We start from the raw sequence: 20,188 nt of genomic DNA, 5'->3' as shown, positions 1-20,188 counted from the left end.
GTGCGGGTTGCTCCCCCAGCAGTCCCCGCTCCCCCACCACCCCAGCGAGATCCCGAGCGGCAAAATAATCACTTCCAGCATCATTATCCATCGCAAACCCCAGCTTCCAATTTTAATCAGAGGAGCTGGTGTTGCTTTAAGATCTGCGGGTTTTAAAGATCACAAGAGGGGTTAGAGAAAATTACCCTTGACTCTTACATGCTAATGTAATCTCTAACCAGATCTGCAGCACTGCAGCTAAAATTGCTTTTTAGATTAACATTTAATTATTAACAGGGCCCCCTGAAAGGCCTGGGGCTGGAGTGCGCGGAGGGGAGCGGATTAGCCGGGTGGGATGGAGCAGCGGCTGGGCGAGGGGAAGGTCGCGGCGCGGCCGGCGGCACCGCGCCGTGCTTTATTGCAGCCCTCGGCACGGCGGCGTCAAACTTTCTGCTTTATTTTATCTGGTGCTCCCCATGATTTACGGCGGGGTGACCTTTCCCGCGCTCGCCCGTTGCAGGACTGAGCTGCGGCGTCGCTCGCCGAGCACCGTGTCGCCTCCACCGCCTTGGCCGGGGGACCATAAATCTGCTGCTGGATGGGAGATGGGCACAAGCTGGCACGGCAGCTGCCTGCACCGCCGTGGTGCCAGGTGGCAGCACCAGCCGAAATCCTGCTCACTCCCCTCTGTGCATGGAGGGGAAGCCTTCCTCCCCTGACACCTCCTCATCCTCACAGGAGGGATGCCATCTGATGGGGAAACACTCTCTGGGGGGGACGGTGTCAGCAGCTGTGCCTGGGCTGCTTCGGGGGTAGCACCAATGTCGCCGGGGCCGCGGGGAAGGGGAGCTCCCCAGTGGGACGGTGGGTTTCTCCTCCATCCCACCATGGAGGGACGAGGGACAGGGGCGTCCCCGGTCATGACAGGTAGCCCCAATACCACGGCAGGTGGATTTGTTGTACTCGGCACGCCGGGGACCAGCGAGGGCTTTTGCTTAATTTATCAGTGCTGCCGGCTTGCGAAGGTTGCTGCCAGCCTTGGCCTCGCTCCCACGCTGTCCGTCTGTCTGGCACTGTCAGAAGCCTCTTGCACCTCTCTTAGCTGGGGTGACCCGGTTACCTCCTGTCCTTGTGCCGAACCCAGCGCTGTCTTTTAATAGCCGGGGGGGGACACACGGTGGCATGACTTGAACAGCTTTGCAGCATCCCTCTTCCTGCCCCTCTTCCTCTCCCAACCCCGAAAACTCCCTTTTTATGGGCTTGCACCCCGGCCGCCCCGATAGCACCCAAGGAAGGATGCACACATGATGCACCGGAGCCCGGATGGTGACAGAGACCTTGGCCCTTGCTTTTCCCAGTGAGAGAGCTGCTCCTGCCCAACCTGCTGCCTGGGGCTGCCCCTGCCCTCCCCTCCCCTCTCGTCGTGCTGCCGGGCCAGCGGCACAGACCCAGTTCAGGCTGAGACTTTTAAAGTTCCCTTTCCGCCCCTGCCACCACTCCCCCCGTCACATTTTCTTTTATCTAAATCCTCGCCTGCGAAAGCCTCTATCGACAGCTGCGCTGGCCTTATCTCGCCGGAGGGACCTTCGCGGGGCTCTCGGAGGAGATAAGCCCGACTTATCAGCCGCTGATGTCAGAGGAGGTGCCAAACCCTCCCGTCACGGGGGTTTTAGACATAGAGGGTGTTGGTTTTTTTTTATTAAAGTCACAAAGACCTTGGGCTTATAAATAGTACGATGTAGAGATAGGGCTTCAAAATTAGCTGGCCTGGGGTGGGGAGCGGGAAGGAGTGGGTTGGAGAGGGGCTGGGGAAGGATGGAGGGGGATGATGCCAGGGCTGGGGAGCGGTGCCGTGGGATGCAGGGTTGGGGCTCCTGGGGGACCCTGCTCCGGGTGTCCACAAGGGACCCTGCTTTGGGTGTCCCCAAGGGACCCCGATCCTGGCATTTCCGAGGGACCCCGCTCCTGGCATCCCTGAGAGTGGGACGCTCTCGCCACATGCCACTGTGCCGGCTGTGCCGCTGGCGGGGCCATTGGTGCAGGCTGGGCAGAGGCCGTGCAGACTCGGGGCGGTTTGGCAAAACTGCTGAGTGTTGTCTTTCCTGCCATGAAAGAGCCAGAGCAGCTTGAACTAAATCGGATCCTGCTGATTGGAATTAGTTCAAATGCAGATGGAGCTAACTAAGCCGGCACTAAGCGTTCGGACAGCCCAGCGCCCAATTCCCATCAGCTGATTCAGGGGCTTTTCTGAGCGGCATTAACGAAATGCCACAGCGGCACAGATGCCCATTGTGCCGGGCCGCCCACCCTGTCGCCTACGGGCACTTTAGGGGGTTGGGGGTGCCCGGCAGGGTGCCGGGACGGAGGGACGGTGTCGTGGTGCGTGCGGCACTGGGGGTTGTGAAGTGTGCCCGTGAAGGTGGGGAGAAGCGCAGTGTAGCTGTCGGAAAAATCATCTCCACTACGTGACACCAGGAGACGGGGGCAAAACGGGGGTCTGAATTAATCGGTGGCTTTATTTAGTTTGGCATGTGGCTGCCGTGGCTCTCCCGGCTGATGCCGATGATGCTCCTGCTGTGCACGGCTGAGGTCAGGACGTCTCCGGGAGGATGCTGGGCTGTGCGTGGGTGCGTGGCGGGGCCCGGAGAGCAGTGGTGGGGAAGAGCACCCGTGCCATCATGGGGGTGGCCCCAGGAGACCCGCATTTGTGTGGTCCCCAGGGCCAAGGACACCCGCAGCCAGCATACCCCCCTCCCACTTCCCTGGGGGCTTCCAGAGGGACTGGAGCTGCATCCTCGCCCTCACTCCTCTTGGCACCAGGGTTTGGCGCCCCACCAGCGGCCGCATCCTGCCCCACGGCAGCAGGTTGGCCTCTCCGCTCGCCCTGTGCCACCTCCTCCCCGGGTGCTCTCTCCTTGCTCTCAGGGACCCGACGCGCATCCAGCGGCGGCACCGAGCCGCCCGCGAAGCCCGTGTCTGGGGCACGGGGACAGAGCCACGGGGCAGCGTCCCGGCGAGGAGCCGGACTCGCTGCAGGGGAGGAGGTGACGTCTGCCCGCTAATCGGCCAGATGGTGACACCCGGCGGGACGCCGGCCCCGAGGTCACCGCGTAGGTGAGGCTCAGGTACGGCGGGAGCCGGTACCGGGTGCAGCCATCCCCCGCGTGGCCGTGGGTGCCCCGACCCGGGTCCACCCTGCGGGGATGGGGTCGGCGCAGCAGCTCTCCGGCACGGATGCAGCCGCCGCCGAAGCCGGGCGGTGGGTGTGCGCCGGCGCGTGCCGGGGGAGCCGAGGCGCGCTGGGAGCGGGGCTGTGTAATGAACCCCGAGTCCCGGCGGGGAGAGGCGAGCTCCCTGGCAGTCAAGTGCGCTCAGCCTCTGAATAAGAAGCACTTCATTCTCTTTTCAAACTGTATAATTTCTGCCTGATTGTAATGGCATATTTTAAAATTACCAGAAATCGAAGCCAGAAAATGGATACGGCTGCTTTTACTGCGAGCTGCGTTAACAAAGGATATGTAATGCATGAAATAAAAACACCTCCCTGCCCCCCTCCTTTTTTTTTTTAAGACAGTAATAGGAGAAAATTGGTTTTGAAACTGAATAAAAGTCCCTTTCAGAGGAAATCATTTCTTTCAGGGTACCTTTGCTGAAAGTAAAATAGTGAATAATGAAAGGTGGTTACATGATTGTCTTTCATTTAGAGAGCGCGAGGACAGATGGAATCTGGGAGAAATGCACGATTGGAATAATTGCATGGTAACAAGGCGCTTGTTGTGAAATTAGTATCTTAAGAAAGTAGTGAAAAAGGCTTTTACTCATGAATACTTCATTATTAGGAGAAAACAGCACAATTTGGGTTCTCCAGACACCTGCTTCGTATTAGATGACTTCCTCCTCCCCTCCTGCTCCTCACACCTTTTGCTAATGAGTATCTCCCTTGCCCCCAGTTTGCAGCAGGGGGGATGGCGTGAGACCCCCCCAGCCCCCTCGGGCAGAGCCCGGCCACGGCACTGACGCCCCGCACGGGTCCCACCGCCACCGCCAGCCAACCAGCCCGGGGACGAGCCCAAAGCCTGGGACCCCCCTGCCCGGTGGAGGGGGGCACGGGGCGGGAGCGAGCGGCAAGCGCGCAGGTACCGACGTCTGTGTGCCTGCAGTGGCTGCGAAAGCGCGTTTTGAAGGGTGACATTTAAACCAGCGGAGCAAGGAGAGCCCCGGTCACAGCTCGGGGAGTGTCCGTCCGTGCTTTGCTGCCCGGTGGGTGATGGTCACAGGCTCTGCCAGCGTGTGCCTGAGGCCACCGCAAGGCTCCCCTGCGTGCTGGCCCCGGCACCATGCGCCAGCGCCGGGGCGTGCAGGAAACATCCCGTCTGCTGAATGGCTGTTCCCCTGCGATGAAGCGATGTACCCAGCCGTGCCACCCAGCCATCAGTAAATGTTCAGCCGGGAGAGCAATGGCTCAGAAGCTGCGACGCTGGAGGATGGGCACCGCTGCCTGCTCTTCTGCTGCTCCTGCCCACGTCTCCCTGCCCTTTCCGAGCTGGAATATCACTCCCCACGCCAGCCGGAGCAGTGGGAGGGTGTCAGCAGCAACTGGTTATAATTCATGCCCTCCACGGCGGCTCGTGAAGGATGTACAATTAGCAGAGCGGTGGCGGCGATGACTTTGGCCTGACCCCTCCAGCTTTTGTCGAGCAGATTTTGATGCCAGCTGGGAGCTGGCGACAGATCCCAGGACCCCGAGCAGGATTTTAACGCTGTCTTTCCCCAGCCTTGGCCAGAGCCGGCAGGGTTGCTCTCTGCCGGGAGGTGCCGGCTGGCACGCCGGCAGAGCTGTCTGGCGCTGCCAGGAGCGCGGTGCTGGAGGGATGCCCTGGCTCTGCCCCGTTCCTGGCGGGAAGGGCGGAAAGCTTTGCAAGAAGCGCAAATCATCCACTGAGACCTTCAGATTTACTTCATATACATTCATACTTATTTAAGGCTTTCCCGGTTATTTATGTATCTCCAAAGGAGCAAAGGGCTCTGAGCAGCGTGCATGCCCGTGGTCAGTGCTGGGAGCTCCCGCCTCCTGCTCCTCCGCCCGGCAAGCAGCTGGGTGGGCAGGAGGGTGGTGGGCAGCGGGGCGGGCAGGTCCCCTCGCCTCACCGGCATGTCTCTTCTCTCGGCAGGGCGCGGGCCGGCGGCGGGGGCGGCGCTGCCCGCCGGCAGACCCGGACCATGCTGGCCTGCCTGCAGAGGACCCAGAACCCCCCAGCCCAGCACCTCGCCTGCCCCAACAAGGCGCTGGAGCCGCGCAAGTGTAAGTGCCCGGGGAGGGGGGGGGTGCGCGCCCGCTTTGATGCTGCTTCCCTTATTGAAAAAGACATTTATTTAACCGATAATTAAAAAGAGCAGGAGAAGCGGGGAGGAGGGAGGGAGGAAGGAGACAAGATAAGCAAATTAAATTGGGTTGCTCTGGTTGATAAGTCGAACTTCAGAAAATGTTGCAGAGCTGTCTGGGAGGCGCGGCGGCAGCAGAGGATGCTGCCGTCGTCTGCTCCGTGGCCCCCCAAACCTCCCCGGCCCTTCCCCCCCTAATTACTTTCCCCGTTTTGCTGCAGCTCGCCTTCCCCAGGAGCTGGCCTTTCAGATAAGCTGTAAACTAGTTACATTAAAATGGGATCCAAAAGGTCACTCCAGTAAAGCACCTGTCTCTCCCAGCCTTTGTCTCTCAATCCAAACCGTGATTAAATGTATATTTAATGAGCCTGCTTTAGGCAGGCGTGTTTGACCTCCCCGGCTGGGAAAGACGCATTAAGATTCTCAAGTGATGAATGTGTGTTTTAAAGAGGGGAGTGGATATTTTTCTGCTGGTCTCAGTTGGATTTTTAAACATTGCTGGCTGAAGACAAATCAGCTGCTAAAGCTCTGCTTGTTAGTCTGTGACAGCCCCCGGGCATTTGTTTAATGATCTGTATTTTCCCGGAGACGTTTTTTCCCCTCTACCTGGGTACCCCGACACAGCTGCGGGAGCCAGGCGCGGGGTTTGGGTGATGCTCGGCCACCCTGGGAACCCCCAGCATCACTCCGGCGGGGCATGGGTCACACTGGCAGCCAGGAGGGTTATTTTTTTGGGTGTAGCTCCCCAAGCTCCAGCGCAGCATCGCTGCAGGGAGCGATGCACCCAGGCCGGAGGCAGGGTGATGGGCACCCACACGTCCCAGCGTTGCAGGGGCAGTCGGGATTGATGCCCCCTGAGCTGTTTGCCCCTGAGTACCCATTGGGGTGTCAGCTTTTGGGGGTCTCGGCGAGTCTGCAAAGCAGGTGGGTGCGTGCGTGGTCCCCCCACGTGCTTGCGCTGCATTGGAGCTCACGGTGCCGCCGGGGTCTCCTTCTTAGTGTCTGGAAGGAAAACGGATGTTGCTCTTGTAAAATTATTCCTAATCCGTCACGCCTGAGCAGCGCACGGCAGCGCAGGGCTGGCACGAGGGTCCGGCTCCCAGCACGCCTCGTTGCCGCCGGCTAATTAGCTCAGCTGTGCCCACACGGTCTGAGACCTGTGGGCAGGCTGAGCCTGGCAGGGTTTTCTGGAGACCAGAGGTGTTTGGCACTGGGCATCTTTGTGTCGAGCCCAGTGTGGTGTCTTCTGAGGTCAGGATATGCCCGCCCATCCCCGCTGCGTTCCCCGGTTGCAGCTCAGAGCCAGGGACCGTCTTGGCTCATAGGGATGCTGAGGAACAGCACCCTGGGGACGGGGCCCAGGAGCACCCTCCTGCCGGGCGAGGGGGGGCTGGTGCTCCCCAGCGTTTCCCGCCCCACCATAGCCGATGCTAAAATGAGGTTTGGGGAGCAGGAGCCCGTACGTGGTGTCACCGCGTGGCAAGGCACCCATCGGTGGGGAGAGCTGCTCTTGGGTGCAACCACCCCCGTCCTCGGAGGGTCCCAGCCCCGGGGTGCAGGGGGGTCCTGAGCCATGCCGGTGGGAGGAGGGCAGGTTGCAGAGGCCTGACCCCAAGCTGGACCCAGGCAGGTGCAGGGGACTGGGGTACCGGGGTTTTTGGCTGATCGTGCCCCATCCCTCAGGGCAGGACCACGCTCGCCCGAGTTCTCTGAGGCTTGTCCCCCAACTGGGGCTCATCCCCTGGGGCGGGCGGCAGTGGCTGAGCTCCCCAGCCGGACCCCTGTGCCACGCTCACCGCCGGCTGCCGCCAGCCAGGTCACCTTAATCAAAGTTTAGCTGCCCGTATGTTTCCGCTCATTATGGGCAAATCCAGTGCATCTCGCTCCTCTCTACCTCCTGCTAGTGCAAATTAAATTGCAGGTGACATCCAGGGCCAAGCATCTGGTTTGGAATACGATTTTCTCTTCTTTATTTATGGCACCTGCGGTAAGCGCGGCACAGAGGGGCCGGTGAGCCGGCGCGCAGGGCCGAGCCTCCTGCCGCCTCCTAAACGCCTGCGTAGGTAATCGACAAAGATAGCGTTCTCTTAAAACGAGGCACAATTTAGAAGTGCCTCTGATTACTTAATTTGCTCCTGAGTATCTCAGTAATTATCTTTATGGGTCTTATTTCTGTCCTCTGGCATTGTTTCTGTCGATATTAAATGAGTCTGGCTCTCAGCACATTGGCCGTCTGGCCCAGCACCACTGTGAAATCCTATTATCCTGCCCGTGCTGCTGATTAATTTTTGTATTAATTTCACATAAAAGGTGAGCTGACTGATTTTCCTGCCCGTGCTGGGAGCTGATGGCCCCGGTGCCTTCACCCCCTGGTTCTGCCCCTTGGCTCTCCCGCTAATTCCTGTCCCCCCGACTTGGTGCCCCATGCACCGGCGTGGCCGCATCCCAGCGGGCTCGGCGCATCCCACAAAACCCATCCGGTTAAATGCTGTAGGTGACTTTGCTGCGGTGCTCGCTGTTGCCAGCTCATGGCAGCAGCCGGTTTCCCTTGCCGGTAATCCCAGAGCTGCATCACGGGCACCAGCCTGGCATGGCGGCATTGCATCCTCGAGGAGGATGCAGGAGGCAGCAGGAGGGTGCCCGGAGCCCTGCCAGCTCTGCCTGCGTCTGCCCGCCTCCAGCCGAGGAGCAGGAGCCTGCGGAGAAGCAGCATCCTCAGGAAAATATCACGTCCAATTAACTCCAGCAGCCTGGTCCCTTTTGATTTTATTCTGCACGCATTACAGGAATCCTGAGCTTTATTTAAATTATAAATCAAATAATACCACTCTCAGCTTGGCCAAACTCTTTGCTGCTCTTGCTCTCTGCCGTAATGTAACGGTGGCTTATATTTAATTAAATGTTACTTTCTATGTGCCCTCCTTCAGCCCGCACTGCTCTGCCATCAGCCTGGGGCTGGGCGTGCGGCTGGGGGGTGCAGGATGCATGCTTCTCTAAGGGAGTGGGATCCATATGGAGCTGGGAGTTACGGGGAGCTCCCTGAGCTCCCCCCGTGCTAAAATCACGTTTCGCCATGCAAGCATCAGCCACCCCCTCTCACCGCCTGCATCCTTCTGACGGGGCTGGATCTGGAGCCCAGCCCCACTGTGGCCTTGTGCTGGGGGTCCCATGGGACCTCGCACCTCAGGCCCCATGGGGATGGTGTAAGAAACAAGAAATGGCTCTTGGGGACTGGCGTGAGCCCTCCCAGGGCTCCGGCTGGGTTATTAACACACTAATGAGAGGTGATGGCCGGGGCTCAGAGAGCAGCAAAGCGCCGGGGACCCGGCTCCAGGGTCACCCACAGCTCTCCCCACTCGCCCGTGGGGACTCTCATCAGTGTTTAATTGCATATGGGATAAAGCCCCGTTTAATGGCTTCTCGTTACCCAATTCTACTTATTCCAAGGGCATTTTCATTAAAGTAGCTGCAGCAAGGCTCTGCTTTTGTACACACCCATAAAATATCATTTTAATTTCATGAGGGGTTACACATGAGTGAAATAAGATTAATTCTTTCATTTTCAGTTTCTGGAAGGGATCGGTTAATGATGGTGCTGTGTATTTATATACGTGCCATAAAAAGGAGTTCAATTAACTGCCGTGCCCAAAATGTGCTGTTGACTTGCACTTTCCCTGCCAGGAAACGCTGCAAAACCACTTTTCGATCGGTCACGTGCGCGGTGGGAGATGGTTGGGTGCAGGGGAGCTGCTTGGTGCTGGGGCAGCCTCTCCGGGTGTGACCGTCTCCCACCAGGTCAGAGCCCTGGTCGTTGGGTGGGTTTCACTGGTAACGCCCCGGCACATGAGGGGGTTTTGGTTTGTGTCCAAACTTTCCAAGACCGCACTGATCCATCGGCCGCGGAGCAGGTTCCTGGGCACCAGCAGGGCCATGCAGGGCTGCAGACCCGGGGACGGGGCACCCGCTGCCCGCAGCCTGCACCGGGGGTGCCCCCTCTGCTCCCCCTTGGCAGGGATGGGGTGCCGTGGGTGCCAGCAGCCATGCACGGCATGCAAAGCCCGTGTCTTAAAATGAATCAAATATTAATTTACTGTCAATGATAGAGCAGAGGGGCTGGGGAGCGGCTGGGCTGAGCTGCGGGGCTGCCAGCTGCGGTGGTGTCCCTCCCGGTCCTGAGGTCCCCTCGGCGGCTGTGTAGTGGGACAGCACTGGGGCAGCATCAGTGCTGTGCTAGGGCAGTGTTGGGTGGCATAGAGGTGGCATCGGGGCAGCATCATGGTGGTGTTGCGGTGGCATCTGGGTGTCATAAGGGTGGAATTGGGGCAGTTTCGGGGTGACACTGGGGTAGCATCAGGATGGCATTGGGACAGCATTGGAGTGGCACTGGGATAGCATTGGAGTGGCGCTGGGATGACGTTGGGATAGTATCAGGATGGCATTGGAGTGGCATCAGGGTTTGCATTGGGATGGCATCAGGGTGGCATCGGAGCAGCAGTGGGGTGGCACCAGGGCATCCTTATGGCCGTGATGCTGCCCTCCCTGCGTGCCTCCCGCTCAGCGCCGTTTGCCTTTGCCGCGCCGGTGGACGCGGTGGCACAGTGCAGGGCGGCGCACGGCGCTAATACCTCGTGGAGGAGACAAATGGGAAGTGACACGTGTGTGTGTAGACGGGTATTTGTGGTGACGCTTTGACTGCAGATAATAAAGTGCTCGCCCTGAGGTGATCCAATTCAGCAGCCGCCTCGGCAGAGCCGCGCGCCGTCGAGGGGGAGAAGAAAGGGGAGGAAAAAAGGCCCGTCTGAAATGACATGTCAGCCTAAAAAGGGAACGTGTTAACGGATGAATATCTGGGGATGGCGAAGCCCGGCGCTTCCCTTTGTGCTTTGTCATGAATTTTGTTGTCTTCACAGATTACGGCTCCTGCACGGCTGCCGCGCGGGGTTTGCCACCTACGGTTATTCAGATGGATTTCTCCCGCTATTATTTCTGTAGTTGGTTTTAATTTAAGCCCCCGAAGCCGGGCCGCGTTTGTCTCTCTGCTCCTCGCGCCGAGGATGCTCTGCTGGAGGATGCTTTTGTCCTGGCTCCACGCCAGGGGCTGGGATGCGGGAGGGTCCTGCAATGGGGGGTTCTGCAATGGGGGGTCCTGCAATGGAGGGTCCTGCAACGGAGGGTTCTGCAGAGGGGACACAGCAATTTATGGGCGGCCGTGGTGGTGCTGAGGGTGCCGGTCATGGGTGGCTGCCATCGCTGCCGGGGCTGTGCTCGCGGGGGGGCCGGGGACTGTGCCGTGGCGCGGTGGCCTCTGTGCCACCCATCCTGGGGACACAGTCACCATAGAAACCACCGCACTTCACAGGGTGGGAAAGCCGGTGCAATGTGACAGCAGCCCAACCTGCCTGGTGCGGAGCGAGCGGCATGGTGGGGGGCAGCGCCGGTGGCCCCCTCTGCCCGGCTGCACCCCGAAAACAGCTCGGGGGACGCGTGGCACCCGCACCGGCTGCTGCTGCTGCTCTCCGCAGGGCCAGGGGCTGCACGCCCCCACGCCCTCCCTGGGGTCACCCTGGGTCTGGGCAGGACAGCATCCCCCAGAGACCCCCCCCCCGGGCTCCACCTGGGACCCCCTGAGCTTTGCCCTGCTTTTGGCAGGGGGTCGCCAGCTCCAGCACCTTGCTCCCTGGCCCCGGCTGTGCCATGCGGGCAGGGTCTGCCCTCCGGCCCCGCGGAGCAGGCAGGGGGGTCCTGCCAGGAGCTGCTGCCTGTGGGGCCGGGGCGGCCGGTTCCTGCCCAGGCAGCTTTGCCACCTGAGGCTTGGACCCAATCTTCAGAGATTTTATTGATTTGTCAAATGTACAAGGTGTTGTTTGTTTTCTTCCAAGTGTTTTCTAAATATTGAGGTTTCTTCCAAGTGTTTTGCAAATATTTAGGGTTTAGCTCTTCCCAAATCTGCTCCTAGTGTTGCAGGCAGAGAAAAAGGGGATTTTTGATGCTTTTTGAAGCTTCGAAGACATTGGGATCTCCTTGCTGTGAGGGGAACAGGGAGCCTGGTCCCAAAGCCAGGGGATGAGATCTCGGCTCTTGCAGAGTTTAATTCATTTGGAGGCTGCAGCATTATTATTTTTTAATAAGAGCTATTGGCACACCGGTCACTGACTGGCTGCTCAGGTCCCCCAGTGTCTCCTCCTGCCTCTGCCTGGCGCTCTTAGCATTGCTCCCCTTCCCACCCCCTCCTGCCCCTGCACAATTAAAAATCCTGCCTAATTGCTGCCCCTTTGCCCCGCAGGCTTGGAGCAGGAGGGAAACACGAGCTCAGCACTGGAATGACCAGCGCTTTCCTGTAAGACAAGCAGGGCAGGATGGGGAGGGATGGCGAGGGAGGGTGACACCTGGCAGGGTGCTTGGGGCAGGGCAGGATGACCCCCAGGAAATGCCCCTTCCCAGGGTGAATGTGACGACGGAACCAGGACAGAGCAGCCGGGGCTTCGCATTGAGGTTTGGAGCAGAAAACCTCATCCGTTCCTCCAGAATGGTTGCCCGAGCGGCGGGCACGGCGCTGGCCGCTGCAGCTTGCCCAAGCATCCCTGGCAAACCCGCCTGGGCACGCCTGAGCGCACCTGCGGTGCCGAGCCATGACCCTGCCCGGGTGCAGGTTGCCGCTGTGGGGACAGACCTGACCGGAGCGGGGCTGCCAGCCGGGCACCTGGCATGTCTGCCGCTCCGCAGGTCCCAGCACAGACAGACCCGATCCCCAGTGCCAGGCTGGTCCCGCTGGGTGGCTCTCGCCATCTCACCCTCCCCGGGATGGGGTTACCCCCGAGATGGGGTGTCTTACTGCTGGTCACCCTTTGTGGCAGAGCAGCCGAGATGTGCCTGCGCTTTGACCAGGGCTGTGCTGTGGCAGGAGGAGCACGGCAGCCACGGCAGCCCTGGCAGCAGCTCTGCTCCTCTCTGAAAAAGGGGTGAAAAGCGTTTTCCTTTGGGGCTGCAGGGAACTGAGGCCTGAGCGAGGCGCCAGGTAGCTTCCAGCCACAGCTTCGCCTTCGGCAGCTTTATAAAGATTTACCTCTGAGATTACTTATTTCATTTGTTGCAAAATATTTTAGTGCTTTCGATGTGTAAAAATAAGGTTTGTCCCATCTTATCTCATCTCACAGAGGAGCAAAGGAATGGAGGGGAGGGAGTGAGGCAGTGCATGTCTTTTGTGCCAGCTGTTAACTGGTTAGGTGCCATGTGCTGCTGCCACCGCATCCCCACTCAGCTTGTCTCCGCTGAGTCCTTGCTCAGGGCTGCGGTGCTGCCAGCACTGATCTCCGGGACGTACCCCCCCATGCACCCCAACATCCCACTTACGGTCCCCTACCAGAGTGGGACAGCCACCCAGGGAGCGCAGCATCTCCTGCAGCATCATGGCCTGAAAATTAAAGCCATAAATTGCCCGTCATGCGCTCGCCTTCCTCCATGGAAGAGGGGGCCCAGCCAGGGATGCTGCGGCCAGCACCAGGTGAGGGGACACCCAGGGCAGCTGGGCTGTGGGACCAGCGTGGAGCATCCTTCCTGGTGCTGAGTATCCTTCCTGTCCTTCTTCATCCTGAGCATCCTTCCCGGTACTGAGCCTTCTTCCTGGTGCTGAGCATCTTTCCTGGTGCTGAGCATCCTTCCGGGTACCGAGCATCCTTCCTGGTGCTGAGCATCCTTCCGGGTACCGAGCATCCTTCCTGGTGCTGAGCATCCTTCCTGGCACTGAGCATCCTTCCTAGTACCGAGCATCCTTGCTGATGATGAGCATCCTTCCCAGTGCTGAGCACCCTTCCTGGTGCTGAGCATCTTCCCTGGTGTCATTTTGATCCCACAACTGCTTTAACTGAGCAGACACTGATTGCCAGAGCCCCGATGCTGCCCGTCCTGTGCCATCACTGAGCTCCTCTGGTGCCAAATTGTTCGCCTGACTGACAGCTGAGCAGCCCAGACAGGTCTATTATTTCTATGGGGCCCAGGCCCCGCGGGCCTGCAATTTAGGTCTGCGCTATTAACCCTGCCTTGTTCTCCACTTTGTAACCGCTTTAGTGCCTTTAAAAGTGTACAGTTAAAATCAGGGTTAATTAGGGGCCCGGCAGCTGGGCTTCATCGGCGCCCATTGTGTCCCAGCGGAGCCGGGGCCAGGGCCGGGGGTAATTGGGGACTGTTGTGGGTTTGTGTCGGCCGACTCCTGCGCCGCACAAGCCCCGGATCGTCGGCCTCCGGTTAGCCTTGGTCTCTGCTGCCGCAAGGATGGCTTCAGTTAGCTTCCCTCCCCTCCTTTCTCCCCATCTTTTCTTCTTCCCCAGCCCTTGTGGGCTGTGGCTGCAGCCAAGCACAGTGTGGGGGACCCTGGGGATGCTGGGCATGCGGGGGATGCCAGGGATGCTGGGCATGCGGGGGATGCCAGGCATGCGGGGAATGCAGGGGATGCTGGGGATGTGGGGGATGCAGGAGGTGCAGGGGATGCTGGGGATGCAGGGGATGCAGGCGATGTGGGGGACGCAGGAGCTGCAGGGGATGCTGGGGATGCAGGGGATGCTGGGATGCAGGCAATGCGGGGGATGTGGGGGATGCTGAGGATGCATGGGACACTGAGGATGCATGGGACACCGGCAGTGGGTGCACATGCCGGGGGAGGCTTTTGGGGGGTTTCTCAAGGCACCCCCATCCCCCGTCTGCCCCTCGCGCAGCTGCCCCCCATCCCTGTCGGACATTTTGCAGAGACCCGGCTGCTCTGGGCACGGCTCCCCGACCCATAAACCGAGATTTATTCCGGATGGCGGCACCGGTGGGGTCTGGGATTTACATCTGTGTCTCGAACCAGGTTTGGTGGCCAATTTGCTAAAGTAAAAAGTTGTTTAGCTGGAGGTGTAATCTTATAAGCCTGTGCTGCCATTATAATGGCTTCTCGTTTCTGCCTGGCTTTCCAATAATGCTTTGAGCAGAAGCTCGGAGTAATATAAAAAGCCATCGGATTATTACTGCGGGCGATGCATTTTCCATTTACAGTAATAAAATACTGAAGAAACAAAACAATTTAAAATTCCAATAAAATTCAAACCAAATCTTTGGCTGCTGAGCAGATTCAATTATTTAGCTGTTATTGAGTGCAGGCTGGAAAAATAGAGCAGGTCAGGGAGGGAGGGGGAGCCCAGAGCTGGGAGTGTGCCGGCCGTATCCCGTGGGAATGCCAGTGAGGGAGGGAGGGAGCTGGGAGCTGGCGAAGCATCTTCTGAGAGAAGCGGCTGTTGATGGGTGCCTGTCCCCAGGCTGGCGTGCTGCTGGCAGCTGGATTTGGTTTAGGGGTGGCGAGAGCCGGGGCTGCTTGTGGCGGCGAGCCCGGCTGAGCCTGCCCGCGTTGTCGGCAGCCAGCGGAGGTAAACCACACCGGCCAGGGGTCCACGGCGCATCCCACCCGGTCCTGGCTTGATGGCTCCAATGGTTCAAGTTTAAGAGGAGGGGGGCAAAGGCAGCAGCGAGCGGCTGGTGTCAGGGCTGCCTGCGCCTGACGGGTGACGGCGGTGGTTCAGGAGAGTTTGCATCTCGCAGTAATTACAGCCCGTTAGAAAGCAGTAATTACTGCAGAGAGGGGGAGCGGTGGAGCCGCACAGCCGCCAGCGTGCCGGGAGCCGCCGGGAAATCGGTCGCTCTGTAATTTTCCTGGCGGGGGTTTGGTGCGTCACCCTGATATGTGACAACACACCGAATTGGTGGCTTGTCACATCCAACCCAGCTGGCACGAAGAGGCGACAAAGGCGGCTCCTGGCTCTCCCCAGGCTGGCTCGGCGTCGGCCACGGCACTCCCCAGGCATGCGCTGGCACCGGGGCTCACGGGTGGGATGCCCTTGGCCAAGCTCGGCTCACCCGAGCTGGCAGCTCTGCCTGTCCCGCAGCAGCGGGCAGCTCCAGGGGGGGCTGCGTGGACCGTCCCAGAAGCGTCACCCGCAGCCCCAGTGCTCAGGGGTTTTGGTGACTCGCGCCGGGCAGCTGCGGTGCCCACGGGCGATGCTGCCTCCCTCCCTCCAGTAATGGCCCCTTTTTTTTAACTATTTTTGCTTGGAAAGGAGTGTTTCCGTGGAAAGGGCTCATTAGGGATTCTGCAAGTGTCACCAGCTAATTAGTGTCATGTTAATTGAGTATTCACGATGCTGCCACCTCCAAGGACAGCAGTGCCGGCATGAAGGGGAATGCAGATGTGCACGGCTCGTGGTGCCAGCGGGCCGTGGTGCCGGGCAGCGTGCCGTGCCATGCCGTGCCACCGGGGTCCCGCTCGCAGGCCCCTGCGCCCGCCGACTCACGGGGTGCCCGTGCCCAGCGGCGCCCAGCATGCACGCTCGCGTGCACCCGTGCAGCTCCCTGGCTGCTCTGCAGGTGCCACTGAGGCTTGGGAGCTTTATGGAGGTTGGATGGTCGATGCCTGGGATGTGCCCGGCGAGGCTGGCAGCATATCCCGGGATGTCACGTGCCTCCACATGTCCCGCCATAGGGAGCTGATGATGCCATGCCTCCTGTCTCCTGGCAGCTACACTAAATCCTACTCAAAGGCCCTGGTTTTAATTGGCTTAATATACTCGTTAATAACAATGTCTATTTAAGACACCTGTAAAAAGCCCATAACATTAGCTTAATGGGAGGAATGGCTGGTGAACGCTCTGCCGTTCTGCCTGTTAAATTACTGCCGCACCGCTTGGATGGAGAGGACGGAGAGCGGCCACGGCCTCGCTCCTGTGTCTCCCTGAACATCATGCTGCTGCCCAGGGAGTGACATGGCATCCTGCAGCTGCCAGTGCCCCAACCTCCCCCTGAATCCTGGTTTCAACGTTGTGCCTGGTTCCTCCAGGCATGCCTGTGCATGCAGGCAGGCGCAGGCACTGCGCCGGAGCATCTCTCAGAGCAGGATTGAGCCAGGCGTTGCAGAGCATTTTAACAACTTTGTTAGGTGTGCTGAACGCATCCAATGGCACAGCTCTTTCGCAGTGACTTTGCCACCCAGCCCACGGTGGCATCAGGAATTGCTGGTCCTGGTGGCATCTGGAGCAAAGTGGTCCCCAGTGTCCCTGCGGGGATGCCTGGTGCCTGCAGTCCCCTTCCCCAGGGTGCTGTGGGGCTGTGCTGCCTGGGAGCCTCCAAAATTGCCCTGGGAGGGCTGGGGCTCCTCGGGGCGGGGGGGGTGCCAGACCCAAACCCCCCCGATTTGACCATCTCTCCCTTACAAAACCTGGCTCTAGGCAGACGCCGGGGCTGGCGTTCCCAGAGTGCTGCAGGTGTCCATCCCCTGGCAGGGCCGGGGGTTTTGGGACCAGCTCAGGAGCAAACATCGTCCCCAGTGTGCTGGCGTGTATATGCATGTGCCTCTGTGTGTGTGTGTGTGTGTGTGTGGAGATTTTAAACACCTAATTTATTCCATCTATTAGATAGATTTTGTAGATTTAATCATTTTCACAGTTGGTGGCTCATTGGATACTCAAGATAAACTCCAAATGAAAGTATAATGGGTACGACAAATGAGTTTTCACACCAGAATGGCAGAAACTTGCCTGGGAAAGAGTTTGAAAGGAACAAAAATATATACATATATAATTTTTTTTCTGCAGTGGCTTTTGCTGACTCCAGTAGGTTACCACAGTTAATTTCACCAGTTTTGTTCATCTGTAAAATTGCATAAAAGTGACATTTTTGTGCTCATTATAGGAACTGCTGATTTATGGCTGGTAAATGCAATGCTTTTCCATTTTTGGTGAGGTTCTCGTAGCAGCGCAAAGCACCCATGAAATTGCTTGTATAATGTAGTTTAAATCCAATCTCGGAGAAAGATTCCCCCGTTGGGTAAAGTGACATTTCCATTCTCCACACTGAGTTTATTTTAGGCCACTTACAAGTGACTCCATCAGCGGGAGGGGGCAGGTTGGTGCCGTGACCTGGTTTCTGCCAGCAGCGGGTGGGAGCCGGGGCCGGGGGGGGAGGCGCTGGGTGCCGGGGCACCGGGTCCCCCTCCTCCCAGCAGCACCGGATTCACCCTACGCTTTGCTCCCGCAGGTGAGACGGTGGCACCCATGCATTCCCCGCGCTACCCCAGCCCTGCCGAGCTGGACGCCTACGCACAGAAGGTGGCCAACAGTCCGCTGACCATCAAGATCTTCCCCACCAACATCAGGGTCCCCCAGCACAAGCACCTTAACCGGACGGTCAATGGCTACGACACCACGGGGCAGCGCTACAGCCCCTACCCCCTGCACGCCGGCGGCTACCAGGGTCTCCTGGCCATCGTCAAAGCCTCCGGTAAAAGCGTGGTGAAGAACTCGGAGGGGAAGCGGACTAAGCTTTCGCCCGCCCAGGTCGGCGTCGCTCCCTACCCCGTGTCAAGCACTTTAGCTCAAGGTCCCTCCTGCGCCGGGCAGCTGAGCTACCACGGCAGCCAGAAGCAGCTGGAGGGTCCCGTGCCCCCCAACGTGACGGTGGCGGCCTCCGTGCTGCCGCTGGCGGGCAGGAGCCTGGCCCTGCCGCCGTCCAACCTGCCCTCCATCCAGAGCATCATCTACCAGATCAATCAGCAGTGTCAGGCGCAGGGCGCCCAGCCGGGCTGCCCGGCCGTCGTGGCCGCCAACCCCAGCCCGGCCAAGCACGGCGCCTTCCCCGGCGCCGCCGCGTACACCGGCGCCGTCCTGCCGGAGTGCCGCAAGGGCACCGAGCTGGCGCTGGGCTCCAACCCGGCCGCGGCCCTGGGACCCAAGGCAGGCGTCTACCCCGAGGGCATGGACTACCTGGTCTGGCAGCAGAAGCAGCAGCAGCAGCACCTGCGAATGTACAGCGGGGGCAGCGGCGGCGGGGGGGCCCTCAGCAAGTCCCCCGAGACGTGCGCAGGGGCTTCGCGCCCCTACGCCCTGGGCGGCGCAGCCGAGAAGGTGAGCTCGTCCCCCTTGAACTGCATGCACGGCAACTTCTCGGTGGGGCAGTACTTCGCCCCTCCCTGGAACAGCATCTTGGTGACCCCCAACAGCGACTGTTACAACCCGCCGGAGCTGGGGGCCGGGCCCCGCGAGCTGGGGGTGCCCCCCGCCGAGGGGCTGCCCAGCAAGACGCTCTGCAATACCTCCATCCTCAGCAGCAGCCTCCAGTCCCTGGAGTATCTCATCAACGACATCCACCCGCCCTGCATCAAGGAGCAGATGCTGGGCAAGGGCTACGAGACCGTGTCTGTGCCAAGGCTCTTGGACCACCAGCACGCCCACATCCGCCTGCCCGTCTACAGATAAGGAACCGATGCTGCTTCTCCCAAACCCAGGGGCGAGGACTTTGGCGCGAGCCGTGCTCCCCTCCGGCACCGTGCGGGTACCGGACCGTGGCAGCGAGGAGGGCGGGGGGACGGGGAGGGGGACATGGGGTCTGCTGCCAAAAGGGCTCCCGGGACACTGGCGTTTCACTGGGGTCCCCAGACTGGATACACCCGCAACCCGCCGGAAGCCGAGGACGAAGGACCGCTTGTCTATATAGCTCAGAAATCATTTTATCTCCACGAATGTGAACAGGGAATCGCTACGAGTTGCTGCTATCCAGGGAGAGGAGGCTCCGCTCCGGGCGCCCGGCCGGATCCGTGCGGGGCAGAGCCCTGTGCCGCGGCCGGCCGAGAGGCTCGCTGGCAGCCGGTGCCAGCCCGGCAGCCAGCCGGTGCGCGGTGGCCACAGGGAGCTCGCGCCTGACCTGTAGCTGAAGTCCGTAACTTGCACTGCTTTGATTAAAGCTAATAATTGGGGACAGTCTGGAGGCTATTTAAGAAAAACACTTGAAAACTTGAACAGATTTTTTTTTTTTTAATTTTTTTTTCTTTTTTTAGTTGACTAGGCTGTACATCTACGTGTTGGCTGCTACAGAGTCTCCTCCCGCCCCTCTTCCTCCTCCTCCTCCTCCTCTTCTTCTCGCCCGGTCCCGCGTTGGCCACCGGCTCCTATTCCCACTCAACCGGGAGGTTTGGTGGCCCCATGCCAGGCGCCCAGCAGGACCCCCGGCCCCTCTCCCTTCCCGTGGCACCTCCGGGAACCTGCCCGGGTCTCACATTTCCAGGCTGGGTTTTTTTGTTTGTTTTTTTTTTTTCTCCCCTTATTGTCAGTTCTACCTTGGTTCTGGGTTAGAGGCGACCATGGTTCCCGGGGCGCTGACATCCCTCCTTTTTTCTCCTTTTTTTTTTTTTAAAAAAACAGTTCCAAAATGCTCATTATGGTCCGTTATTCACTATGTGTAATTCTGTGTTTAATAGATTTATTCATTTAAAAAAGGCTCCGCACCACAAAATACAAAGTGTTTTGATGTTTAAAGGAAAAAAAAAGAAAAATACCCCGATGAAACCCAAGGTGATTGTGCTCGGAAAAGAGGTACTGTATCCCTGAAAGGCCTGTTCAAGCACTAAGTGCATTTACAAATCTCTGAGAATGTTTTTTTTTTATACTAAAATTGACCATTATATTCTACTGTGAGAAGTGCTGGCTGCACTATATTGTTTTAAAAATGAGAGAAAACAAATGAAAAAAAAAAAAAAAACCAAAAAAACACAAAACCCGCAAACCATGTGTCCGGATGGTGTTTTTCCCAAAGTAAAACCAGGATATCGCTGGACATGTGCTCTGGAGTCTCTTTGCTTTGCTGTGGCCACCCCTGGGCTCCCCTCCACCCCAGCTGGGACCCCCCCCACCCCAGCTGGGACCCCCCCCAACCCCTCGCTCCCTGCCTTCCTCCCGCAGATTTTTAGGGCACGGAGGAGCACCTATAAATAACCTGCTAACGACGCTGAGCCATTAATCCCGCGTGGCACCACCAA

At 59.1% G+C, this 20,188-nt stretch overlaps 1 protein-coding gene across 2 annotated transcripts in view; it reads left to right on the top strand.

Annotated features, from left to right (window-relative positions):
- FAM222A (family with sequence similarity 222 member A) overlaps positions 1-19,986 on the top strand; it is a 32,487-nt gene extending 12,501 nt beyond the window's left edge. For both annotated transcript variants that reach the window (XM_069794566.1, XM_069794567.1), the window contains exons 2-3: positions 5,151-5,281; positions 17,416-19,986. In XM_069794566.1, coding sequence (XP_069650667.1) covers positions 5,200-5,281; positions 17,416-18,632 — 1,299 coding nt within the window. In that variant the 5' untranslated portion in view covers positions 5,151-5,199 and the 3' untranslated portion in view covers positions 18,633-19,986. The remainder of the gene's footprint in view (positions 1-5,150; positions 5,282-17,415) is intronic.
- Positions 19,987-20,188: the final 202 nt, after the last annotated feature.

This window comes from Haliaeetus albicilla, chromosome 10, assembly GCF_947461875.1.
Source record: "Haliaeetus albicilla chromosome 10, bHalAlb1.1, whole genome shotgun sequence".
NCBI lineage: Eukaryota > Metazoa > Chordata > Aves > Accipitriformes > Accipitridae > Haliaeetus > Haliaeetus albicilla.
This window is presented reverse-complemented; position numbering and strand designations above follow the sequence as displayed.